Below are 12,963 nucleotides of genomic sequence, written 5' to 3'. Positions count from 1 at the left end.
GTCCCCTTAGTAGAAAGGGTCAATAAACAGGAGGCATAGATTTAAGATCAGAGGCAGGAGATTTAGTGGGGATTTGAAGAAAAACCTTTTCATCAAGGGTGTTGAGAATCGGCAACTTACTGCCGAAAAAGGTGGTAGAGGCAGGAACCCGCACAATATTTAAGAAGCAATTAGATGAGTACTTGAAACGCCAGAACATACAAGAGTCTGTTTCTCTGTCTATAGGATGCTGCCAGACCTGCTGAGTTTTTCCAGTACTATCTGTTTTTATGCCCTTGTCCTGGTTTGGTGTTTTCCCTTTGGTTAAGCCTAACAATTGTGATATTTATGGGGTTAAGGCTAAATATATATACAAGTTGTTGTGGATGCATTAAAGCAAAAGAGGTAGAAGGCTAAGATAAACTTTTTCACCCAGATGGTGGTGTGGGAGTCTGGAACTCACTGCCTGAAAGGGTGGTTGAGTGAGGAACTCTCGTAACATTTTAAAAATATATTTAAGTACTCAATAATTTTTTTACAATTAAGGGGCAATTTAACATGGCCAATCCACCTAACCTGCACATCTTTGGGTTGTGGGGGTGATACCCACGCAGACACTGGGAGAATGTGAAAACTCCACATGGACAGTGACCCGGGGCATGAATCGAACCCAGGTCCTCGGTGCTGTGAGACAGCAGAGCTAACCATTTGCACTGCCATAAGCTCCAGGGCTGTGGGCCAAGTGCTGGAAAAATGGGATCAGTGGAGTCAGGTGTTTGTTGACGGCGCGGGCACGATGGGCCGAACGGCCGCCTCTTGCGCTGTTAAAACACCTAGGAATCTGCTGCAGGGGCCAGCCGTTTCAGAAAACACTGGGGCACTCGTCAGCACGGAGAGCATCTACGGAGAAACAGGGCTTAATGTTTCAGGTCCGATGGGAGGCACGGTGAGGCAGTGGTTAGCACGGCTGCCCAGGGCGCTGAGGATCTGGGTTCTGTGTGAAGTTTGCACATTCACCCCGTGTCTGCGTGGGTCTCACGTGCCACAAACCAAAGATGTGCTGGGTAAGGGAATTGGCCACGCTAAATTGCCCCTTAATTGAAAGAAAAATAATTGGGTACTCTAAATTTATATTTTAAAAAGTTTCAGGTCCGACATGGTGGTCGTGTGCAGCTGCAGCAGAAGAGTCGCCAAAATCTTTGGGGAGTGAGAATGCATCACCACCCTGCAGGCTGCAAACCTGGTGTGTTTGTTGAATCCAGATGAGTGACAGGAAAATGACAAGCCAGTGGAGGCGGGTCAGTGCGTGCGCACAATGCACCAGCGCGGGGGAGCCTGTTCGTCACTGAGCAGTTTGTCGGCTGGGAGGAAGCGGCTGCTGACTCCATCGGCAGCGGCGGCGGGTGGGCTGACAGGCGGCTCTTTCTCTGACGAAAACGCTTGGCGGGAAGATGGCGGTTAGTACGGTTAAATAAGTGATTTAATTTTGAAAACGCCTCCGTTCGATTAAATCTGGATTTTGTTTTTCCCTCGAAGCCCGCAGTCGACGGTGCGGGAGCCAGGCTGTTTAATAGAAAATGGCGGCAGGCGCCATCTTGGTAATATCCTGTTTTCTGGAACATTCGCCTCTTTAAAATGAAAAAAAATCCAATGTTGATCGTCCCTTGATTTTTTTTTTCATTCACTTCGCGGCTGCCGCCTTTTGGGCGGTTAAGCGAGTGGCCACATTGTAGATTTGTTTGTCCTGCAAATCATGTTTTGAGGGACGCAGCCACCAAAATCTCGCTCTCGCCACCGTCCCTCGACGCATGTTATGTATACGTATATGAATGCACAATGTTGATGGGTTTATTGGGTATCAAAAGGAATAATTCGGTTTCTTCCAGCCGAATGTTCCTGTGGCCTTAAAGATAGCGCTTGGATCTACTCCGCTGAGTGTATTGTGATGAGTTTGGTTGGCGAAGCATCGAGAACACCAGTGAGATAACATGTTAGGCTCTTGAATTTGTATTCGCTTTGCACACTTGGTTTCGTGCAGGAGAAGCCAGAACACCTTTGGTTTATTTATTGAACGGTGGATTTAGTCAATCAAATAGTTTTAATTCGAGTAATGAATCTTATATCTGAGGTGAGCAATTTTCTGGTGTTGCTACGTCAGATTTTCCAGAAACTGCCTCTTTTCTGAAAATGCGATTGTTTCTTGTCGCTAGACATGTCAATCCTACTATCTCATAAATCGAGGCAAACCCTTAAAATCGTGAAATTTGGAATAAAAATTAAATTGTATTTTTTTTAACCTAAATCCATGTAGATTTATAGCCCTCATTATTTAGTCTCTCAACTGGTCAGATCTCTTAAAAAATAATAATCAGCATCAGAAATACTTTTGAACCTGCAGCAAAAGACATTGCTGATGTAGAAAACTGGCACAACTGTTGGATGCTGGGAGGGAGATAGTTCATCATCAGGGCATTAAATTACAGGAGCCATGAAATCCAAAGAGGATGCAAATGGGGGAGGTGGTTATTCTCAAGATCCATTTCTCAAAATTTATGGTGATTTGATGTGAGAAGGTGCCATATGTGAAGGCATTCTCACATTGTATTGAATGGCAGGTTTGAGCTTTGGGTAGACGGAAATGGAACCCTGATAAGCAGTGGATTTTACGAAAACAATGATTCTTTCCCAGAACTACTAGTTTGGTACAATACAATTTTTGTGGTAAATGGCTCATCTTTTCTGAAAGGCTTTGGAAATCATCTTTGCACATTCACACCTGAATGACTAGCGGATTGCAATTTTTTTAAAATGAAGGAGCAATTTAGTAGGCCAACCCACCTACTGCACATCTTGGGGATATGGGGGTGAGACCCACACAGACATGGGGAGAATGTGCAAGCTCCACACGGACAGTGACCTGGGATCGAACCCGGGTCCTCCGTGTTCTGAGGCAGCAGTGCTGACCACTGTGCTGCCCCAGGCCAATTGATTTTTCAGCTTCACTCAAGCCTTCTTCTGTCTTTACTCATCTCTGCAAAGAAAAAGAATATGTTCAAGCCTTCCGCCCTTTGAAAATTACCTGGGAGGGGATTGGGGAGGTGGTGGTATTGTCACTGGACTGGTAAACCAGAGGGCAGCATGGTAGCATAGTGGTTAGCACAATGGCTTCACAGCGCCAGGGACCCAGGTTCAATTCCCGGCTTGGGTCAGTCTGCACGTTCTCCCTGTGTCTGCGTGGGTTTCCTCCCACGGTCCAAAGATGTGCAGGGGTAGGTGGATTGGCCACGGTAAATTGCCCTTAGTGTCCACAAAAAAGATAAGGTACGGTTACGAGGTGGAAGTTTGGGGATAGGGGAATGGGCTCCTGCACTGCAAATTCTGTCTGCTCTGGTGACTCGGGTTCAAAACCCACCACTACAGAAGTGATATTTTGAATGCAATAAAAATCTGGAATTGGGGGTAGCATGTGGTGCAGTGGTTAGCACTGGGACTGCGGCGCTGAGGACCCGGGTTCGAATCCCGGCTCTGGGTCACCGTCCGTGTGGAGTTTGCATATTCTTCCCGTGTATGTGTGGGTTTCACCCCCACAACCCAAAGATATGCAGTTTAGGTGGACTGGCCATGTTAAATTGCCCCTTAATTAGAAAAAAATAATTGGGTACTCTAAATTTATATATTTTTTAAATGTGGAATTAAAAGTCGAATGATGACCATAAAACCATTGTCGATTGTCGTAAAACCCCATCTGGTTCAGTAGTGTCCTGTAGGGAAGGAAATCTGCTACCCTTGTCTGGTCTGGTCTTCATGTAACTCTATACACACACAACAATGTGGTAGATTCTTAACTGCCCCCTCAAGTGCAATTGGGGATGGGCAATAAATGCTAGCCCAGCTTGTGAACGCCCATGAACGAATAAAAAAATATATTTCCCCGTTGCTTTTTCCATGACAATTCCTCACCCATTTAGTGTCAACTAGCTTCACCTGTCAGCGCCCTTTTCTCCTGTAGAATAAATTGTGGTCATTTGAAATTTTGCATTCTTGCGTTTGCCCTGATGAGTGCAAGATGAAAAGCCTTGCTAAAATGTCTCTATTTTCAGCACTTTTTGAGGCCACTTTTGTATTAAAATTGTAACATCACTTTTTAAAAGTTGTACATACTCCCATAAATTCCTACATCCATATTTATGATGAAAACAGCCTATGTAAACCTGTCATGCCAATTACTTACCTTTTGCCAGAAATGAAAAATGGACACTTGCACACCTGAATTTTTTTAATTTTAGCTATAAACTTGTTATTAAAGTTATGCAAATTATTTAGAGGTGCAATCTGTCGCTTTTTTTTTGTTCAACAATCCAAGGGGTTCACCTTTTGGAAGTTGGATTTGTGGCTCTTTCCACCGCTGGGGAAGTTGAGAGGGAAATTGGGTATGTGGGGCATAACCTAGAATGTTCGGAGAGTGACAGAAGATGAGAGATTCAAATTCTAGCGTGTTTCTCATTATTATTAAATATGCTCTTGTTTTATATATAACTTGGTTTGGAGCTTTGGAAGAAATTGAAGATCCCAGTATCCAGTGCTCATAGTTGTCTTGACTCCTGGTAACAGTCATATGTTAAAAAAACACTTGACGGATTTTTTTTGATTTAAATTGCTGGCAGACCAGTCATGTGGACAAAACGTGAAATTTAGACCAATGTCATCTTTTGATTTCCTTTTCACCTTGATTTTTATAATTCACTGACATTGGATCTTGTGCAGACATTTGCTGTTTCTGCCTTTCCCTGCATTATAACAGTGACTACACTTCAAAAGTACTTAAGTGACTAAAGGTGTTTTGGGATGTCCTGCGGTTGTGAATGATGGGTGCTGGGGCGGATGACGAATTCATGAATTTATAGGGCAACGTTTGTCTATCCTGGTTCAGTTCATCCCTTCTGAGCCAAGTCATCTAGTCCTTCATTCCCATGCCCAACTCAAATTTTTCACACTTTGGAAAATCTTAAAAAGACTTCCTAGGGCAGCATGGTGGCGCAGTGGGTTAGCCTTGCTGCCTCACGGCGCCGAGGTCCCAGGTTCGATCCCGGCTCTGGGTCACTGTCCGTGTGGAGTTTGCACATTCTCCCCGTGTCTGCGTGGGTTAAGGCCCCACAATCCAGAGATGTGCAGGGTAGGTGGATTGGCCACACTAAATTGCCCCTTAATTGGAAAAAAAATGAATTGGGTACTCTAATAAATTTATTTAAAAAAAGACTTCCTATAGATGTATTCTTTCCTTCATCTTCTCTGGAGACTGAAATCAAGAGTAGATAATCTTTGCGTATGACAGTGTAATTTCGGAATTCATCCTTTTTGACTACCAAAATATTGAGACATATTTTCTGTGTTCCCATTTGTAATGCACATTTTCGCTTTCCAATCTTGATTTCACAATATCTTTATCCAAGTTTGTTTGCCACTCCCTGCCCCAGACTGTAATTATTAATTTGAATAGTTGTGCATTGGTTAGCTTCATTGATCACTGCATCTAACTTGGTATCATTTGCAATAATTTGAATAATATTCCATCCTCAGTCATTTATAAAATTTCTAAGTTAACAGTTGTCAGATGATTAATCCCTACATTTCACTGACACGTGTGCAATCATGCATCAATCCAGTTTAATACTTCACCGTGTTTACCAATCTGTTTTATGGTTTCCTAACTTTCACCACCTCCCTTTTTTATTTACCAGATCCCCGAAGAAATTCAGTCACTTAGTCAGACCTGAATAACTGCTTCTAAACCCAGATTCCCTTCAAATTGACATTGTCCTGTCTGAAGGTTTCCTCGCAATTGAAATAATGATAGGCCTGTCATTTTGAGGATTCATCCTTTGTCGCCTTTTAAAGATGGGAGCTCACATTTTATATTTTCCAATTTGAGAATTCAGTGAACTTTGCAAATCTACTCACTGATGTTCCAATCTCCACAATAAATTACCAGCTTTCTTTGTCAGAGCCTGGAGTCTTGTTTATTTCTGAGTTTCTAAATTTTTCAACTCTCTTTCCCTTGTGATTGAAGATCATTGCTGTGCTTGCGTGGCTCCCGATCAAACAATATCTTCATTTAAAAATTCTTATCCTTGTTTTCAAATCCCTCCATAGCCTCGTCCCTCTCTATCTCTGTAATCTCCAATTCCACAACCTCGTAGTCAGCTAATTCTGTTCTCTTGAGCACCTCTAATTTTAATCACTGATGCAGGGCTGTCCTTGCCTTCGGTTGCCGAGGCCCTACACTCTGGTATTCTCTCCTTGCACTCCTCCACCTCTGTACCTTGCTTCCCATTGAAAGCACTCATTTAAATACAGCATTGACTAAATCATCATGGAATCCCCACAGTGCAGAAGGAGGCCTTTCAGCCTATCAAGTCTGCCCTGACCCTCTAAAAGAACATCCTACCTGGGCCCACTCCCCTGCCCTATCTCCGTAACCCCACCTAACCTGGACACTAAGGGGCAATTTGTATCATGGCCAATCCTGCTAACCTGCACATCTTTGGACTGTGGGAGGAAACCAGAGCACCCGGATAAAACCCACTCAGACGCAGGGAGAGTGCAAACTCCACACAGACAGTCACCCAAGGCAGGAATTGAACCTGGGTCCCTGGCACTCCTGAAGCAACAGTATTAAACACTGCCACCCTTTCTTTCTAATATATCCCGATGCAATTTGGTGTCATTTTTTGTTTTATTGTGCTCTTGTGAATCACCGTGGGACATTTCATGATACTAAAGGTGCTATACACATACAAGTTCCTGTTAAAGTCCAGATCCATGAAGACCAGGGAGACTTCAGGATTGTACAGTTGAGAAGCAAGAGAAAATTGTTTTTTTTAACTGATCCTTCCCAGCCAAACAAAAATCAGATTGAACATTGGAAATCAGAAAGAATGGCTTGGATTTAGAATATATATCCCAAAGCAATTTTACAACCAATTGAATACTTTTGAAGTGCGGTCATTGTAACATGACATTTAGCTCCAGTATTGCAGCAGGGATAGCAGCCAGATTTCCTGTGTCTGGTTGTTACCAGTAATCTCCCATGTGCATGCACATCAGGTTAAAAACTAGAGGATATGACTAGGTTTTACAATCGTGTCAACTCAAACTTCCGCGCCTCCCAACCCAACATGCTAAGATAGCATGTTACTCGCTCAGTCCAGGCTCTTGTTTAAATGGTAGCCAATTGGGCTAAGAATCAGGGGGTGTTTATAGTAAACGTATACCAGTGGCACATTGGTCAGCAGTGCTGCTTCACAGCACCAGGGATCCGGGTTCTGTTCCGGCTTTGGGTGACTCTGTGGCGTTTGCATGTTCTCCTGTGTCTGTAGGTTTCCTTACACAGTCCAAAGATGTGCAGATTAGGTGAATTGGCCATGCTAAATTGCCCCTTTAGTGTCCAGAGATGTGTAGGTTAGGTTAAGTGGCTATTGGGATCGGGCGGGTAAGTGTGCTTGGGTGAAATGCTCTTTCAGAGGGTCGGTGCAGACTCGATGGGCCGAATGGCCTCCTGCACTGTAGGGATTGTTTGATTCAAAAGGAAAATAGCTTTGGGGGCGATGCGACTGCGGGCAAGAACACATTTTGTTAATTAATATTAATATCAATCTAAATGCAACTTTTAAAATCTACCAACAGGCAAGTGACACTGAACCTGATGATTTAGATTTGAAAAAATCTACTTCTGATTTGGAGAAGAAAAGTGAGGGATCAGCATCGTCTAAATCTCCCAAAAGCTACAAGAACCATTCTTCACGGTCACAGTCTAGATCAAGATCTAGGGAGAAGGAACGATCTGGGACAAGGTCAACATCTAGGGAGAAGAAAAGGTCCAGGTCAAGATCACGATCTCGGGAGAAGAAACAGTCTTGGTCGAGATCGAGATCTCGAGAGAAGAATCGGTCCAGGTCAAGATCGAGACCTCGGGAAAAGAAACAGTCTAGATCAAAGTCCCGGGAAAAGAAACGGTCTAGATCGAGATCCCGGGAAAAGAAACTGTCTAGATCGAGATCCCGGGAAAAGAAACTGTCTAGATCGAGATCCCGGGAAAAGAAACTGTCTAGATCAAGATCTCGGGAGAAGAAACTGTCTAGGTCAAGATCAAAGGAGAAGAAATGCTCTCGGTCAAGATCAAGGTCTAGGGAGAAGAAACGGAAGTCTGGTGTGTACATTGTGCTTTATTGATGTATACGATTCTAAACCTTTGATATGTTGGTGTTACACTTTCCAGTTGTGAATAGGAAAATAATTGTTTATAATTTGAGGGTTTGCTGTTTTCTTTTAACAGAATATTCTTTCTTTGTAAATGGCCATGTGGCATTACTTGGTAGGGCATCTGATATCTTCCTGGATTTCTAAGAATGTCACTATGTAACACGGAGTTGAACAAAAGCAGCATGGATTGACTTAACCTCTTCGCAATACAGCATATGCACAGTTCCCTTTTCCTTTTTCCTGACATGTTGCCCAAGATCAGGATATTGTGAATTCTACTACAAGGTGAAACACACTGGACTCAGTGTACCACAACTTTAAGCTGCCGCAATCTTGAGTTTCATAGTGCTGCAGAATGTTTTCTGTCAGGTCACTAACCATAAAACATGTGCCTGGTATGAATTTTAAAAGAGTGCTCGTTTATTCAGTAAATGAAACGCGACAGTTTCACTAAAATGTTTCTGTATTTGTAGTTCTTTTCTGTATATGTGAAAGTAAGAATCCTGAAAATAATGACATTCCAGATAGATACTTTAGTAAGAATAAGACACCTGTTACATTATGCGGAACACATGTATGTACATGAATGATGCATATTAAATACCATACTTTCGTAAGAAATATGCAAGTGAAACCTCCTGATAATGGAGAACACCCTTTGCAAACGTATGCTTTGTTCCATATATATACATGTGGTGGAGGCATGGTCAATGAATATTTTTACAGCAGAGGTTAATAGATTTTTGACTAACAAGAGAGTCAAAGGTTAATGGGGACAGGTAGATTACAAGGTTGAGGCCACAATTAGATTGGCTATGATCTTATTGAATGGCCATGAAGGCTTGAGGGGCCAAATGACCTGCTACTCCTAATTTGTATGATTATATATCTATTATTGCCTTTGCAAACAAAACTGGCGTATTTTAGTTCTACACTATTGACTATCCCAAAGTGTTGGACAATGGATAAGTAAATAGTGTCAACTCCTGTCACATTTGAGGTTGTCAGGCCCAGGTACCAGAATATTACCCGTTCATGAGATCTATACTTAATCTGCGCTGTAGCTGCTTTTGATGTAATGTTTCTATACTTGAATCTCTTATGGCTTTAAAGTTAAATAATTTCAAAACATTTTCTATCACAAACCTCCTGTTGATCTGAATTAACTTAGATGAAAACTAATGAATTTGTGAACAGTTCCTCTGGATCTTGATCATTGTGGCATTTCTTTAATTTGCACTACATGGATAAAGAAGCTGTAATTCTAAAATTATCTTTACTATTAAACACTCGTTATTTTCTTGCAACTGACATGTTCATGTAGTAGTTATTCATTTTCCAGAAAGTGAAAACCGGAAACCCAGACAAAGTCGCAGCAGAAGCAAAGAGGTAATTAACACTTTCTGTAGCATATCAGTAAATTAAGAACTAAATATAATGCTGCTGACTATTTATTGATTACTGACAGTAGGGATGGTAAGTACCTAAATTTGGTGTACAAAAGTAAAATAGTTTAGCTGTCATGACAAAGTTTCGTATCCTACCTAAGCATGTGGCTATAAATATTTTTCTTCCCAATTCTAATTAGAACAATATAGTAAATAGGTTAAAATTGACCGAATATTATAATATTTAGTCGTTACAATATAGGAGGATATCAATGCAGATTTTTGGCATTTTTCTGTGTTTGGAAAGTTTACTTTGTATACATAGATCACATGATAACATTTCTATAATGAATCGTACTCAGCGTGCTAATGCACGAAGAGACACAGCGAGCGGAAGACGCTGCAGAGTCAAATAGCAAAAAATATAAGCCTACCTCCTGAAAAGGTAAATATCAGCCATTCGCACTCGTATTTGCTTTATAACTTGAAAGAATCATCCAGCAAATCTGCTTTATTTGTGGTAGTCAATTTTCAATTCAATTTGGTTTGGGGGGAGGAGTTTGCTTCCCCACAAACTACATTGAATAAGGTAATGTCCAAATATTTCAATTTAATTCTAAGAACTGGCCAACCTGTAATAATTTTGCTTTGTAAATTATATCCTAATTATTGCTTGTATGTATTTTGCTGGGCTTTAGCCCAGAACTAACTTTGTTTCATTGTTGCTAATTGATATTGTTACCGACATTCTTGCTTTAAATGCAAAAATATATTTTCTAGGCATCATTACTGGCACCAGGTTCAGTTCAGAGGCTTGTTATAATCTTATTTCAGGTCTTTAGGTATAACAAATTTGTAGTCCATAAAGATGTTGAGATCTAGATAAAACAAAATGTTCAGAAGTAGATCTGCACATTTCAATGTCTTGGAGGTTAAATGCACAGCAACGGTGTATCATTAAATCATGGATATAGAGTGCCACAATCTCACATCCACCCCTCCCTCACAGGAGGAGGTAGGTGTGTGTGTGTGTATGTATGTGTGGATTGAACTTGGTTGAAATGCCTTGCGAAATGGAATAGCTAGCCACCATTAATTTTTGGAGCTTAGGTAGGAATGTTCACATTGAAATCGGGTTTAAGGCCAGGTAACTTTGCGGTGTGCTTGTATAGCTAGAAATTTTAAGATGTTAGGATTTTAATAAAAATGTGATGGTCACATCAAAATTGACAGAAAATATTAGTGTTGGTTCTTGTTAAATATATTAATTTAAATGAGGTTAACATTTTTAAAAGCATGCTGCAACAAGTTTGGATTTATTGATCACAGGCTCAATTTTTGGGGGGGAAAGTCGAAACTTGCATCAAGAGTACATTCTTAATGGTGATTATTGGCTACCACAAATCGATTTAGAATTCTGAAATATTTTCTAAGACATTAGTAGTTTGTTTAAATTAGTCACCAGCATTATTTTAAACACTATACAGTTGCATGAAACTAGAATATGCAACATCCTTTTGAGTCACTTTCTAAATTGCTGGTGGGATTTAAGGATCTAAAATTATAGTTGTCTGAATTTGTTTAATTTAAGCAATAGCTTGGTTGGCATGGTTTCTATGAAGGTATAGCATTGGTGGTAAGTGTACTTCTTGTTTAGTAGTTACTGCTACATGTGGGGATATTGTGTGTCGGATCGATGTTTTGCAATTAAAAATTGAAATTCTGAACATGATCATGATAGGACCATTTATCTTGCAGGCCATTTAAACAGTAATTTTATCATCTGATACATCCTAGTCAATCTTTCGTAATTTTGCTCTGATAGCTTGGTTTTATTTTGGTAACATTGCAGTGTTTGAGTTGAACACCCATTTACAGTAGCCTTGCAGAATTAAAACTACTTTGATTGGAAATAGTTGATGCAGTTGCAGAGTTTCATAATTTGTAAAGTGTGAGGAACTGGACAGTGGGGAAGGGACATTTATAGACAGGTACCATTTTTTTAAGGTAAGTATATCATCACTGAGTTTGGGTCAGATCTTAAAGTAACCAGTTTGCATTGAAGTAGAATTTTGCATTGAAGTCTTGCTACTTGGTTTATCTGCTGCAGCTGACTCCTTTTGAGAGGTGAAAGGATCTGAACAATACCTAGCAATTGAAATTTAAATCTGTGAAACTGCACATATAGTTAATTTGATGTGACAGCCCAACTTTATTGCTTGACTACATTGTGCTTATTAAATGTAAAACTACATGTAAAGCAGCTGATATTTGGAACTTTCAGGAGCGTGTGGGTCAGGCAATCTTTGATTGGAATGAGTTAATTTTAGTTAAGTATAGCCCAGAGTTTTTCAGTATTGACATAAACCTCATGAATACAGAATAATTATTGTGGTTAACTATAGGTATCACTAGAACAGGAACAGGGTATTCAGCCCCTTGAACATGTATTGGTGTAACACACCAGTTTTTGATTTCTATTTCTTGGGTATGGTGTGTTGTAAAAAGCATTGAATGTTGATAGCATGTTGCTTCACTTCTTCTGAGACATTCAAAGAGTCGTTGCTTTTACAACCCACTATTAAATCTTTGTATTTTAGTGCCCATACTAACTCTTTTTGTTGCACTATTTTCCTGAAAGAACCAACTTCTTCTTAAAACAGGAACAAAGACGGGACTTAAAAGAGAAAAGTGCGGCCAAAAAACAAAAATCTTCTGATCAGCAAAGTGACAGAGAACATGACAAAGGGAGGGAACGATTGAGTTCAACAGAAAATGGAGAAGACAGACCAAAGCGGAAAGAAAAGAAACCTTCAAAAGCTCAAAGCTATTCAAGATCAAGGTCCAGAGAAAGGCAAGTATTACTATCTTTTTTTTTTTTAAATTTAGAGTACCCAATTATTTTTGTCCAATTAAGGGACAATTTAGAGTGGCCAATCTCCCTAGGCTGCACATCTTTGGGTCATGGGGTGAGACCCACGCAAACCTGGAAGAGTGTGCAAACTCCACACAGACAGTGACCCGGGGCTGGGATCGAACCCGGGTTCTCAACGCCATGAGGTAGCAGTGCTAACCACTGCAACACCGTGCCACCCGTATTACTATCCTTTAATGTCAATATTTTTAGCGTTCAGATAAATTTGCAGTCTACTTGGTGCACTGATTGGGACAATATCTTTGTCCCATTACTAGGATATGGTGTTGAAAAATAATGTGTCTGCCTGATACGGAGCCAGCCACTTTGTGGAAACTTCTTCTCAGAACTTTTAAATTCAAAAGGGCTATGGTCTTCAGTTGAATGCTGCACGTTCTCCCCAAGAATATTCAGTTAATATTT

General features: G+C 40.7%; 1 protein-coding gene across 3 annotated transcripts in view; it reads left to right on the top strand.

Annotated features, from left to right (window-relative positions):
- Positions 1-1,312: 1,312 nt before the first annotated feature.
- rsrc2 (arginine/serine-rich coiled-coil 2) overlaps positions 1,313-12,963 on the top strand; it is a 48,440-nt gene continuing 36,789 nt past the window's right edge. For 2 of the 3 annotated variants that reach the window (XM_072495526.1, XM_072495508.1), the window contains exons 1-4: positions 1,542-1,577; positions 7,663-8,185; positions 9,581-9,627; positions 12,290-12,480. In XM_072495526.1, coding sequence (XP_072351627.1) covers positions 1,557-1,577; positions 7,663-8,185; positions 9,581-9,627; positions 12,290-12,480 — 782 coding nt within the window. In that variant the 5' untranslated portion in view covers positions 1,542-1,556. Of the gene's footprint in view, positions 1,437-1,541; positions 1,578-7,662; positions 8,186-9,580; positions 9,628-12,289; positions 12,481-12,963 lie in introns of those variants that run through there. The other variant, XM_072495517.1, reaches the window with a different exon arrangement.

The sequence above is a fragment of the Scyliorhinus torazame genome, chromosome 1 (genome assembly GCF_047496885.1).
Source record: "Scyliorhinus torazame isolate Kashiwa2021f chromosome 1, sScyTor2.1, whole genome shotgun sequence".
NCBI lineage: Eukaryota > Metazoa > Chordata > Chondrichthyes > Carcharhiniformes > Scyliorhinidae > Scyliorhinus > Scyliorhinus torazame.
The sequence above is the reverse complement of the archived record's forward strand: the minus strand, read 5'-3'. Positions and strand labels throughout refer to the sequence as shown.